The 14,557-nt window shown below is 34.3% G+C and overlaps 1 protein-coding gene across 2 annotated transcripts in view; it reads left to right on the top strand.

The window, feature by feature from the left end:
• The window catches only part of SMAD4 (SMAD family member 4), a 60,689-nt gene that overhangs the window by 32,323 nt on the left and 13,809 nt on the right, over window positions 1-14,557 (top strand). For both annotated transcript variants that reach the window (XM_047698259.1, XM_047698258.1), the window contains exons 6-10: window positions 228-347; window positions 442-558; window positions 1,994-2,044; window positions 9,809-9,992; window positions 11,105-11,273. In XM_047698259.1, the coding sequence (XP_047554215.1) occupies window positions 228-347; window positions 442-558; window positions 1,994-2,044; window positions 9,809-9,992; window positions 11,105-11,273 (641 nt within the window). The remainder of the gene's footprint in view (window positions 1-227; window positions 348-441; window positions 559-1,993; window positions 2,045-9,808; window positions 9,993-11,104; window positions 11,274-14,557) is intronic.

Raw genomic sequence — 14,557 nt, 5'->3', positions numbered from 1 at the left:
ATTAGCTAGACATTACTTAAGGTAGAACAGTTTTGGACATTTTCAAGTTAAGGTTTGCCTTCATAGATAACTTCAGGGTTTGTTATTTGATAGACCATGGACAATTTCCATTTTTTGCCCATCTTTATAGTTGTGACTATCAGATATAATTTGTCCTTCATCTACTGTATAAAAACATAGGATTGCATCGATCAATGTACCGTATTAATGTCTTCTTATTCCTCTAGGTCAGCCTGCCAGTATACTGGCGGGCAGCCATAGTGAAGGATTGTTGCAGATAGCTTCAGGGCCTCAGCCAGGACAGCAGCAGAATGGATTTACTGGTCAGCCAGCTACTTACCATCATAGTATGTACATGCTTTTTAAAATCTTTTAAGTAGTTGAGAAAAAATAGGCAGACTTTCTAAAAGCAAATTAATCCATGTGGGCCTTAATTTTTAGACAGCACTACCACCTGGACTGGAAGTAGGAGCGCACCATACACACCTAATTTGCCTCACCACCAAAACGGCCATCTTCAGCACCACCCGCCTATGCCGCCCCATCCCGGACATTACTGTAAGCTCTCGTTTTTGTTGTAAGGGCCTTTTCTTTTTTGAGAACTGGTTTCCTTTCTATTTTTTTTTTAAACGTTTTTGCATCTTTTATTCATCTTACAATTTAGTTTCATTAAATGACTACTGCTTTTTCAGCATTTTTGGTAAACAATATTTACTTTTTATAGTTTTGTTATCATACCTTTGTTTTAGAGGAGTGATGTTTACTAAATAAATTTATTTCTCTGTGGCTGATGTTTCATTTACACCACATTGATTTCCATTCATTTGTTTGTTTGCTTTTTATATGTTCTTAGATCTCATGTATACCTGTATATCCACCCTAAGTGGATTGAAACTCCTTGAGTGTCAAGATCTCAAGGTACTCATCATCATACTATTCAGCATACTGTAGACACTTAGATGTTGAATCTATCATTACTCTGTGCAGTCTTGTTTGGGAAGGAGACTCTACTGATAATCATAGCTTGTAGTTTCAGGCAGAAGAGGAACATTATTCATCTGGCTTAGTGAAGTCAAGAGCATACATTTTTCTTATGTATTAAATTCCTTTTCCTCCGTTATAAGAGTAATATTACCAAAGAAAACTTGGAAGATACAGAAAAGTGGAAATAAGAAAATAAAAATTACCCAGAGTGCTCCTACCTAGAGATACCTACTTCTAAAATTTTGTTGTATTTTTTCTTCCAGTCATATAAATGGGTCTCTATACACTTGGGAGGGAAAATATCATACTGCGTAATATTGTTGTATCCTTCTTATTTTCAATTATGTTACTGTTTTTCCATGTCTTAGAGAATATACTTTTTTATGGCTGCCTGGCTCAGCATAGTGGTTAAGGTGCTGAGCTTGGACCCCTTAACTGGCTGTGTGACCGTTGGCAGGTTATATAATCCTCACTAACTAAGCCTTAAGGGTAACAATAGTATCCATTTCAAGGAATGTTGTAAGGAGTAAATGTAATACTTGTGAAGTGTTTAGCAGGATGTTTTAACACTTAATAATCTCTTAAATATCTTAGCTACTGTTCCATTATGTAAATATCCTTAATTTAATAAACCTTAAACACTTATTTTCAGAATGGACCTACAATTTGAATTATTATTATATATTATGTTGTAAATTATAGTCTATCATGTTACATGAATAATTCATTTATAATTTACATTAAGTTTTCCATGTACAATTATTGTAAATTGCTAATAGCACTTGGCACATAGCATTAAAGTGTTAGCTCTTAACTATCCACAAAAGTAACTCGAGTATTTGCTTATTATAAAGTAATCTAAACAAAGCTTTTAAATTTTTAGATATTGCATAAGCTTGATTTAAACAACTCCTGAGGTACAGTAGTTATATTTAAGCAAGGTTTATTAAAAGTTTTAGCATTGGAAAACTTTTAATAAATAAAAATGGGATTTTTGTCTTTTCTTTAGGGCCAGTTCACAATGAGCTTGCATTCCAGCCTCCCATTTCCAATCATCCTGGTAAGTGCATTTCAACATTGATTCCCTATATTTAGATTTTCTTTATAGTAATTAAAACACACACACATGAACACACACACGTTTTCGTATAATTACAGAGTAATCTATCTTTTTAGATAAGTATAATACTCCTTATATCACATTAACTAATCAGCAGTTCATGAGTAGCTGATATAGTCACACATAGGGTGTCCATATTTGATTCTTTTTAACTGACTGAAAGAAAAGACAAGAACTGTCTTTTTCAGCTAAAATATGAAGTAACAAAATGCTGGTTTTAGCCTTGAATACATAAATATGCAGCAGAAGAAAACTAGGTTTCAAAATAGAACAGCTGTAAAAATGTAGCTTAAAAAGCCAGGGAAGAATCTGAAGTAGATGCTGAAAATAAAAATAATTCACTGTGTCTGTTTCAGAAGATAGATTCAGGAATTTTTGGTTAATTGGAGTTTTTAGAAACTTTTTGATTAAATAATCTTCAAAAGAGTAAATAACTAAATAGATTTCCTCAGTTCAGAGTTTGAATATATCTTTTTAAACTATAGAAGTATAACAGAAAATTTAAATAAAATACTGGGGGCTTCTTAGCATAAATATAGGATTTTGATTTGTTTTCCTCTATCCTTTCATACCTTTTTCCCTTAGCTTAAAAAGTTGGAAATATTTAATTTCTACTCATCACTTAATTTTCCCCCTAATTAAAAATAATTTATTTTATTTTGAAGAATTTCAAACATACACCAAATATCAGATGCCCCCTCCCCCTAATATACTCATTCCTCAGTTTCAGCTATTATCAGCTGTGTTTCATTCATACCCTCACCTATTATTTTGAAGGCAATCCTATAAAATTGTTTTGTGTATAAATATATGATCGTGTATTTCTAATAAAAATTTTTTAAAAGCATTGTTCCAGTAGGCATAATGATCAGTTTAAAGGATAACTTATAGTTCTTCAAATAGGTCTACATAATTTTCTTAAACAGTGTTCTGTTTGGTTTTTTTAAGTTCTATTTTTTCTTCCAGATGTTAGAAAAACCCCAAACCATTGAGGGTAAGATTTTCAAGCTTGTGACTCTTCTCATATTTCAGTTTAAGAGATTTAAAGAGTTTCTGAATCAAAAGGCTAAATTGCTTTACAGAGACCGTATCAGAATGTGAGAACCAGTTTTACCATGCTCACCAGTATAGGTGTGATAGTTTGGTATACTTTTTGTTGATTTAGGAGGCAAATAATATTTGTTTTAAATGCTATGGCTGGGGCAGAAATACTTTTTAGCCATACATGATTAGTAGTTAAATAATCCTCTTTAGTAGATTTTCTTCATGTTATTTGCATATTTATTGTAACTTTAAACGTTTTGGGGAGTTGAGGAGCCTTGCCTTTTTATAAACATTTTTACTGAGAAATAGAATATACAGAAAAGTATATAAAACAACTATATGTATAGTCTCATGAATAACATTGAACCAACACCTAGGTAATCACCACCCAGATTGAGAATTAAAATTTGCCACACCCCTAGAAAAGTTCCTATCCCATTTTCAGTCAAAAACTTTCCTTCTCCCTACCGGAGATAAGCACTATTCTGCTTTTCGTGGATACTTTTTTTTTTTTTTTTTTTTTTTTTGCTCTTTGAAAGTGGTGAATGCATCACCCATCTAGTTTAGTAGATCAGTTTTACTTGTTTTTGAAATCATATAAATAAAATCGTTGTATCAAAATTTTAATTTGTTGTGAATAGACATTGTGGTAAGGGGAAAATCTAGAGTCATAAGAATAAGAATTTTTTCTGGCTTCAAGAGAGCATCATTGGGAGTCATGGTTCTTGGGACTTTGGGGGGGACCTCAGTGTCCATATAGATTAGTGGAAGGTGGTCTGCAGGAGGGAGGAAAACCAGAGCTCAGGAGAAAGACCCACCCTGAATGAGATGGTGAGGTGAGGTTGGAAATGGTGGCATTTAGCCGGTTATTTGGACTCAATTTGGATTCAGCAGTTGCTTTTGGCTTCTTGATAGATGTTTTATTCTTCTCATGGTAGGACTGATGTTGAGATCTGACAGCTCCTGGTGGTTAGGGAATAGCATTAACTAGTTATGAGGATACACATTTGGAACACCCCACATTGGCAGTAAAGCTTTTGACTGTGAGTAGAATAGGAAGTGACTTAATGGTGGGAATGATCCTGAAAGGTCTCTGAGTGGTTTTGCGAAGGGATTAGCTCTGTGCATACATCTTTAGTGCAATCAGCTGATTGGAACTCAGTTGCCTGTGAACTCTTTGGCTATGAATACTTACAAGTCCCAGAGGAGTTTTACCTCACAACTGTTTTCTTCATTTCTTCTCTTGTACTGTTAAGAGGATATTTAACTGGTCTCCCTATTGGGAGAGCTTCTAGTCATAGTTTAATCTCTACTCTTACTCAGTATTTCTTTCCAAATTTGAATCTAATTACTTCTCTGCTAAAGAACTTGCATCGTTTCCCCTACTTATTGCTTGGCCCAAAGTTCTAAATTCCTTAGCTGGGCATATATACATACAGTCTCTGATATATAATCTTGCTCCTGGTCCCTGTGTACTTTCCTAGCCTTGTCTCTTTATGCTTTAACCATCCTGAAGCACTTACTCAGGCTTGCTCAGCTATATCATTCCTCTATGCAAAAAAAAATCTGTCTGATGGTCTTGTACTCTATATTAGTTACTTGTTCTGAAATAGAGTACTCCCCAAACTTAGCTGATTAAACCAGTAATAGTCCTTTATCTTCGTTCCTGTGGGTCAGGGATTTGGGAATGGCTTGGTTGGTTTGCTCTGGACTTAGAGTTGCATGAGGTTGCAGTCAAGATGTTGGCTTGGGCTGCTGTCATCTGATGGATTTTCTGGGGCTAGAGGATTCACTTTTGCGGTGGTTTACCCACATAGCTGGTAATTCAGTGTTATTGTCTGCAGGAAACTCCATTTCTCTCTGTGTGGACCTCTCTGTAGAGCTTCTTGAGTGTCTTCACATGATAGCTAACTTCTCCCAGAGTCAGTGATCAAGAGAAGGCAAGACAGAGTCTTGGGGTCTTTTAAGACTTAGCCTCAAAAGTCACATCATAATTTCTGTAAGATCTTATTTTGTGGGCAGGGGATGACACAAGGATGTGAATATCAGGAAATGAGAATCATTAGGGGCCACCTTGATGCCCACCCATGTACTCCTAAAGTCCTAAATGTGGCAAACTGTATTTAAGATCTAGCTGGCATATACCACTGTTGGGAAACCTTTCTTAATCCCTGTGTCCCCTTCTATCTAGTACTTTTAATTCTTTTGTTTGTTTTTTTTTAAGATTTTATTTATTTATTTGACAGAGAAAGTGAGAGAACACAAGCAGGGGAGCAGCAGAGGGAGAGGGAGAAGCATGCTCCCTGCTGAGCAGGGAACCCGATGTGGAGCTCTGTCCCAGGACCCTGGGATTATGACCTGAGCGAAACCAACTGAACCATCCAGGCACCCCTCTAGTATTTTTAATTCTATTAAATTATAGATGTTAGTTTACAACTCTGCAATCCTGTTTCATAAAGGAATAGAAAACAAAGTTAATATTTGTTTTAGGTGTCTGATTAATACAGCCCCTTAAGGTCTGATTAAGAAATGCTAAAATATTCTACCACAGACTTAAGGCCATTTAGATGGGAAATAACCATATACCCTGTATGTAACTATATTACATACAGTTGAAATACTGAAATGCCATCAATATATAGTGAATCTATTTTGAGAAATGATTTTTGAAGATAGTTACATAGATGATTTCAGAAATGAGGTAATATAAATTGTAAAAAAGGAATATAATTATTATTGGTCATTACCTTGGTGTTAAGGATTTTGGTTGGGCCATATACTTGGTGATTTTTATATTTTGATAACTAAGTTGAAAAAAAATTTTTGGAAAAGGTTAATCATTTTATTTCTTTTTTATGAACTAACTCTGTTTTTGCTTTTTCTTAAAGCTGAGATGTATTCATTGAATTAAATATTGATTACAAATTAAAGTGAAGAGTTTCCTCAGTGTCTTTGAGGTTGTTTTGGTAATTCACAAATGAGTTCAAATCCGCAGATTTCTACATTCAGGTTATATTCTAGTACTTAGGAACTATCTACTACTATTCAAGAGACTGCCTTTACGTGTTGATAAAAGATTTTCATAGGGTATCTTACTCAGATCTAAATAATGAAATAATTCATAATGAATCTCTTGGGTACTGTAAATCAAGTTTTTAACTTCTTGAATGATTTTATTTCAGAAATTAAAGACAATGCTTTGGAGACTATTTTTCAGTGTAATTGTGCTTTATAATACATTTTCCCATTATAAAAATTTTTTTAGCTAAGTTGTTATATTGCCAAAAAAAAAAAAAATCATGTTGTTAACTCAGGTTTTTAAAAACCTTTTCTCTGGCCAGTGATGAGCAGTCCATAGGCTTCATGAGACCAGCTCAACTTCACTAATTCAGCAACAAGAAGCTAAAAATACCATCAGCAAGCACATTAACAGTCCCATTCCCTTTCATATGACTTCAGACATTAAGAAAGCCCTCTCTGAACTGAGTAATTTCATCTGCTATTAATACTAGTTTTGAGAAGCTACAGGCTTGTCACTTAATATGGCATTTGGTCCTTGGAGCAAAAGAGCAAAGAGAGATCTAGAAAGTCTTAATGAGTGTTTCCTATTACCTTCTCCTGTTTAAAAAAAAGTTTCTTCCTGGCTGTTTAGCAAATTGAGAGTAGAGTAGAGGGTTTTCACATGGTATGTTGTATCACAGCACTGCCAAGTTTTCTGGAACCCACTTAGAGTACTTCTAGTTCTCTGTCTTCTCAGACAGTAACTCCCTTCCTCTTGCTTTCTTAGGGCTTAATCTCTTAAAAGGTGGTTGTTTTTTCATCCCTGGTCTAGGGTGTGCAATTCTGATGCCACTTTCTGTTAACTTCAAGTTTCTTAAAACTCTTCATCTCAGTACTAACAGGTCAGTTCATTCAGAGATGCAGCTTTATGTAACCATATTAGGCAAGCACACAGAAACCCCTTTGGTGACTGGAAAATAATAAAATAAGGTTTAAGTGGAGTTCCAGATGTTACAATTCATGATGATTAAAAGTATATTTTTTCATATTTAAACAGAGAGATAATACAACTCTCTTTTTCTCTCTTGAGACTCTCGTGGAAAAAGATTGTTCACCATGGCACTTCTGGATAATGTTCTTCAGTATGAACTAGGAAGTGCATGTACCTTGGACCTTATTTTTATCCAGCATTATGAACATTCATGACTTCATGGCATTGTTTTTAACAGAATTTACTGTTTGGATTGTCTAAAGACCCCTTTAAATGCTATTACTGTTTTTTGCTTCTAGAATATTGGGTAATTGTCTTAGACAATCTCTTTAGTTTTGGCTTCAACTAATATATCTGCCAGTCACGTTTGCTGAAGCTTTTTGTTCATAGCATAATGGATGTCTTTAATACAGAATAACTTAATAAAAATTTCAGAACTAGTTTTTTTTAAGAAGGGACTTCAGTATATCACTACTTTTTCATGTTTTAATGATAACCAAACATATTTAAAATAAATGTTAAGTATTTGTGATTAGTTGATTTGATCTCTATAGCAGAACATTTGAATTGCTGTTTTTGAATCACCATCTTCATGTGGTTGGTTTTGTTAATTCTTCATTGAAAAACACTTTCTTACCTGACAACATTTTTTTTTAAAGATTTTATTTATTTATTTGACAGAGAGAGAGAGATCACAAGGAGGCAGAGAGGCAGGCAGAGAGAGGGGGAAGCAGGCTCCCCGCTGAGCAGAGAGCCCAATGTGGGGCTTGATCCCAGGACCCTGAGATCATGACCTGAGCCCAAGGCAGAGGCTTAACCCACTGAGCCACCCAGGCGCCCCACTTGACAACATTTTGAAAAGCAATTAAATACATAGCTTTTACAAGATTTTTTTTAAAAGATTTTATTTATTTATCAGAGAGAGAACACAAGTTGGAGGAGGGGCAGAGGAGAGGGACAACAGACTCCTTACTGAGCAAGAAGCCAGAAAGCAGGACTCCATGCCGGGACCCTAAGATCATGACTGGAGAGTCAGACACTTAACTGACTGAACCATGCAGGCACCCCAGATTTTACAAGATTTTTTTTTTTAAGTTTTTATTTATTTATTTTTTTTGTCAGAGAGAGAACACAAACAGGGGGAGTGGTAGGCATAGGGAGAAGCAAGCTCCCTGCTGAGCAAGGAGCCTGCTATGGGACTTGATCCCAGGACTCTGGGATCATGAACTGAACTGAAGGCAGATGCTCAACTGACAGAGCCACATAGGCACCCCTACAGGATTTTTAAAATATATTTTAAGTATCAGTCATACTTCATTTTAAGATATTTTGGAAGTTTGAAAGATCTACTTTTTTGTCATTTTAAGTATCTGCAGATTGTTGAAAGTTTTATTGCTGCAAATTCTAGTTTCGTCAAAGTTCATAAAGGGCACATTGAGATACAGATAAATAATTGGTTTATCAGCAGAAAACTTTAGTCTCTAACAAGTGGCACTGGCCTTTTCTCCCCTTAAATATGTCAAATTCATTTTTACTCCAGGGCCTTTGCATTTACTTTCTTTTTGAAGTGTTCTGTTCACAGTCTTTATATATATACAAGGTCTTTCAAATTTCACCTTTTCAGATAGGATGTACCTCTGCCATCTAGTCTAAAGGATTCTTTCCGATCATTTTCTATCGCACACCCCGTTTTATTTTCTTCACAGTGTTTATCATTCCTGGAGTCCTCTTATTTATTTCCTTATTTGTCTGCCTTTGCGTCACCATGAGAACAGGGACAATAGCTGTGGTATTTACTGCTGTGTATGTTGTGCCTAGAGTAATTCCTATATACTTTCTGTGTATCTGTTAAATTAGTTAAAAAAGGAAAACCAAATAATTTCTATGTATGTTATCTCTATGTAATAATATTTGTATTCAAATAAAAATTAGAAATACTTGATCAACTCTATTTGCAGACCATACCAGGTAGTAGTGCCTTTCCCCGCTCAGTCATTCCAAGTTATTTGTCATTTATTGTTGTTCAAATGAATACACTAAATACATCTGCAAAGTTAAAATTGTAGTAGTTAACATGAATTCACTTCACTAAAAATACAGATGGGACAAATGACCTTTCACCCAAGAGACAGTTGAGAATCCTGCTCACAGCAACTGTATAGTAGAGTGTAATTAACCTTGACTCTAGTCTGGGATGGTTGACTTGCTTATGCCCTTTCTCTCAATTAGGGATCTATAAAAGTATGTCATAAATTGCTGTTACTCAAAAACATTTACCTGGAATATGTCTTAGAGTCAGTGTGTTTAAAAAAAAAAAAAGTTCAGACTATGTAGAAAACATGTACAGTCAAATGAAACATGGTGATAAAATATTTTAGAATCTGATTACTTCTGTTCTTTAAGTTCCTAGTTGGCTGAGTCCTTTGAGGTAAGAACCATTAAAAATGACTAGAGTTTCAAGAATGCTCAGGTACTGAGCTGAAAAATGGAAGACATGGAAGTACCTACTTTTTAATGGATTGTCATTTTGATCAAATTCTTTTGGGTGCTTTTCAGGTGCCTCTCCCCTTCACCCTTTTTTTAGGAAAAGCTTTGTCTTAGGGAATGAACATGAATGCCGTATATCTATCTTACATGGGTAGGTGTTCTCTCCTGTTTACCTCCTGTAGCTCCTGAGTATTGGTGTTCCATCGCTTACTTTGAAATGGATGTTCAAGTAGGAGAGACATTTAAGGTTCCTTCAAGCTGCCCTATTGTTACTGTTGATGGATATGTGGACCCTTCTGGAGGAGATCGCTTTTGCTTGGGTCAACTCTCCAATGTTCATAGGACAGAAGCCATTGAGAGAGCAAGGTATTGTTGAGTGTTTAGTTAGTTATTTTAAAACTTGAACATGGTACCTTGTCATTTATTCAAAGTTGCATTTTTCTGTGTACATTTATAAGATTTTTGAATATAGATAAAGGTTATCTTAAAAATTCAGAATTCATAAGCATTGCATTGTAATTACAGATGTTATTAAAAATATGATAAAAATGGTCTTTTGTTTAAGTTAGTGATGTTTTTATATTTTGAATAGTAATAGACCTTTTGGTATCCAGTTTGAAACCAATTTGTTTATTTTCTCTTATCATATTATTTCTACAAATCTTTTGAGAGGAAATGTAAAATGAGGACGTGTTTCTGCAAGTATTATCTATACTGTTGGAAAAATAAAAATAGGGAAATGGTTAAGTAAATTTTGATGAACTTTCATCTTTTTATGTGTTAAAGTGTTAATTGAAAGTTTATGTAGCAAATGTAAAGGCTTAAGACGAAATATTACAGGAAAATATGCATAGTTTTCGGTATTATAAGATCTCAGATCTTTAAGGAAGTGTGTGTGTGCTTAAGTACATAATCATAGCTCTATCACTAGCTATGTGACTTTGGCAAATTACTTACTCTCTAAGCCAGTACTGTCCGATAGAATTTTCTGTGATGAAGGAAACAGTTTATACCTGTGCTGTTCACTGCAGTAGCCACTACCTACATTAAAATATGGCTGTTGAGCACTTAAAATATGACTCATGTGATTAACTGAATTCTGTAATTTAAATGAGCACATGTAGCTAGTAGCTGTTGATTTGGGCAGTGTAGCTGTAAGCTTTTATATGCCTTAGTTTCATCATTTATAAAATGGGAATAATAGTATTTACCTTACTAAATTGTGAAGGTTAAGTGAGAATTTATATTAAATATTTGGTACAGAGTAAGCATTATATATATGCTCATCATTTTTTTTTTATGAGTGAGACATTAAAAAAGAAAGTACACAAAAATGTTAACAGTGGGTATCTTTCAGTAATGGTGTTATATAACATCTTTTATTTAAAAAAAATATATTTGGTATGCTGTATAATCTGAACTAAAACTTATCTTTAAATACTTCCAAAACAAAATGTAATTTCCTTTTTCTTCCTAAGGTTGCACATAGGCAAAGGTGTGCAGTTGGAATGTAAAGGTGAAGGTGATGTTTGGGTCAGGTGCCTTAGCGACCATGCAGTCTTTGTGCAGAGTTACTACTTAGACAGAGAAGCTGGGCGTGCACCTGGAGATGCTGTTCATAAGATCTACCCAAGTGCATACATAAAGGTTAGTTGCAGTTTTACTCAAACATTTTAGACTTAGAAAGCTCTATTTGTTGTTTAAAAAATTGAGATGGAGGTGGGAGGAGAAGAAAAATGTCTTTTTAATGTGTTAAATAATCAGAAATTATGTTTGTGTATAAAACACATTTCCTGGGGCATATATTGACATGATTGGCTATATCTAGTTTTATGGTTGTATTCATGCCCTAATGTTTTATTAATAAATTTATTAAATGTTTTAGAATAATACACAGGCTCTTGAAAATTTTGAGTGAAATCTTCAAATTTGTATTCCTTTGATACATAATAGGTAAAAATCAGACTCTAGAAATTTATCTTAGCCAGTCTTCAGGATTGTACGGAGGAGAATTCTAAAATTAATAACTTTTCAAAGTAAGAATGTGAGAAATGAAAAATTCTTCAATCCCAATTTTTAAATGTTATTTTGTACATTAAGTGAGTTTTATTTGTTATCATTTTGTATATTAAGCCTGAGGTGTTTATCATTTATTCAGCTCATTTCAATTTTAATTTATAACATATACTGCTTTTGAAAGAAAGGTAGTTGGATTTAGAAAGCCTAAATGTATTTTTAATTTCAGATTTTTTTTTTTTTTAAAGATTTTATTTATTTGACAGACAGAGATCACAGGTAGGCAGAGAGAGGAAGGGAAGCAGGCTCCCTGCTGAGCAGAGAGCCCGATGCGGGGCTCGATCCCAGGACCCTAGGATCATGACCTGAGCCGAAGGCAGAGGCTTTAACCTGCTGAGCCACCCAGGCGCCCCTTAATTTCAGATTTTTAACAGTTATTCTAAGCATCTTCATTTTGGCCATTGTAAATTAGTGAAATTAACTGTAACTCATCACTTATTCCCAGGAAATTGTTAGTGTACGAATAATAGAGTCAAATAGCATATACAGAAATGGAATTGCTTGATGGCCTCACAACAACAAACTCTCATTTTCAGTTACTGCCATTCAGTTAAAGAATACAGGGATCTTTTTTTTAAAACAACTTTGAAATATATCAAGTATGGAGAAAATAACAAACCCTCATGTACTCACCATCCAGTTTCAGCAGTCATCAGCATTATATCAGTCTGTTTTGTGTTTATCACTGTACCTTTTTCTTCCAGTAATTTAAAGCCAATTCCAAATATTATATTAGTTCATTCATAAAATATTCTCCTGTGAGTGACTAATTGGTAAATATTTCTAAAAGATATAATCACAATGCTGTTTATCACACTTAACAAAATTAACAGTAATTCCCTGTTGAAAGTCTTGACAATAGAGAATCTTTATAGTGTTGATCTGTTAGAACAATGGAATAGACTAGAACAATAAAATATTAAGATACATTTATTGATAGGATATTTATGATGTGGAAATGTTGATTATTAAACAATATATAGAATGTGACCTTATTTTTATGAAAGTAATAATATCAAGGATATTTGTATTCATTTATATATATACCTGCAAGTCTAGAATCATGTACATGATGTCTTACCAGGAATTGTCTCTGGGAGGTGGAATTATCTTCATTTGCATTTTCCAGTTTTTCCACAAGGAATTTTAGTTATTTGTGCTTTATTGTTATTTTTAAGTGGTGTTGGATTTCCTTGTATGCTTTGCAGTCTATTTTATGTTGGTTGGCAAATTTGCCTTGAGAGAATTAATTCATTTTATTTTTAATTTTTTTCCTCCCTGTTATTGCTTCTTCCTATAGGCAGTTTTGCCTTAGTCTGGCACCCTGGGATCCACATCTCAGAATCAGTTCTTATATTTAGGAGGTAGAGGAATTTTGTCCCATGAGGAAATTGAGTTCCAATCCCCAGTTATGCGCAGGGCCTAATTCCTCTTACATAGGTTTCTGATGCTTAGCTCTGCCATGGGCAAGAATTTTATTCCTAGGTGCATTTTCCAAATTAGCTGTCAAAGTGTTTTACTAGCACTTAATTCATGGGCAGGTTCCCAGTTGTAGCCCTCAAAGAGCCTGGTTCTTTTTCCAGGTTACTATAAGAAGTTGAATTACTAACCTCTACATCTTTTTTTTGGTCTTGGTACCCCAAGTACCTCCTATCTTTAGTTCCTGCTCTCCACTATAGATTTTGTTTATCCATCATCAGTAGGTGGACACATGGATTATTTCCACTTTGGGGCTCTTATGAATAATGCTGCTCTGAACATTAATATACAGGATTTTAGGTAGATGTTTGTTTTCCTTTTCTTGGATATATATGTAGGAGTGGATTTGCTGGATCATAGGGTTGATTCTGTGTTGAACATTTTGATGGGCTGCTAGACTGTTTTCCCAAGTGGCTATATGCCATCTTACATTTCCACCAGCAATGTATATATCAGAGTTTCAGTTTCTCTGTACTCTCATCAACACTTGTTGTTATCTTTTTTATTTTAGCTATCTTAGGGGATGTGTGAGGCAGCATCTCATTGTGGTTTTAATGTGCCCTAATGGCTAATAATATTGAACATCTTTTCATGTGTTTATTGACCATTTGTATATCTTTTCTGGAGAAATATCTATTCAGATCTTTTGCCCATTTTTAAATTGGGTTGTCATTTTATTATTGAGTTGTAAGAGTTCTTTATATATTTTGGGTATTAGTCCCTTATCAGATACATGATTTGTGCATATTTTCTGCCATTCTTTGGCTTGTCCTTCATTTCACTTTCTTGATGGTATGGTTTGCAGCATGAAAATTTTTAATTTTGGTGTAGTCCAACTTAGCTGTTCTTTGGTCACTTTTGCTTTTGGTGTCTTTTCTAAGAAACCATTGCCTAATCCAAGGTCATGAAGATTTACTCTTATGTTTTCTTCTAAGCATTTTATAGCTTTAGCTCTTTAATTTAGGTCTGTGCTCCATTTTGAGTTAATGTGTGTGTACGATGTGCGGAAGGGATCCAGCTTTATTCATTTGAATGAGAATATCCAGTTGTTCTGGCAACCATTTGTTGAAAACTATTCTTTCCCTTGTGAGTTATCTTGACACCTTTGTTGAAATTCAGTTGACCTTGAATGTAAAGGTTACTTTTACTTCTGTGCTATCAGTTCTGTTTCATTGATCATATATATCTATATATTTATATCTATCTATCTGTATGTGTATCTTCTTATGACATTACTGCTCTACTGTAGCTTTGTGGTAAGCTTAGAAATTGGGAAGTGTGAGTTTTCCAATTTTGTCCTTTCTCAGGATTCTTTCGGCTATTGACTGCTCTTTCCATGTGAATTTACTATTGGCTTGAAGGATATATACTTGTAA

Source organism: Lutra lutra, chromosome 12 (assembly GCF_902655055.1).
Source record: "Lutra lutra chromosome 12, mLutLut1.2, whole genome shotgun sequence".
Lineage (NCBI taxonomy): Eukaryota > Metazoa > Chordata > Mammalia > Carnivora > Mustelidae > Lutra > Lutra lutra.
Note: the sequence above shows the minus strand (reverse complement) of the source record. Positions and strands in the feature narration are given on the sequence as shown.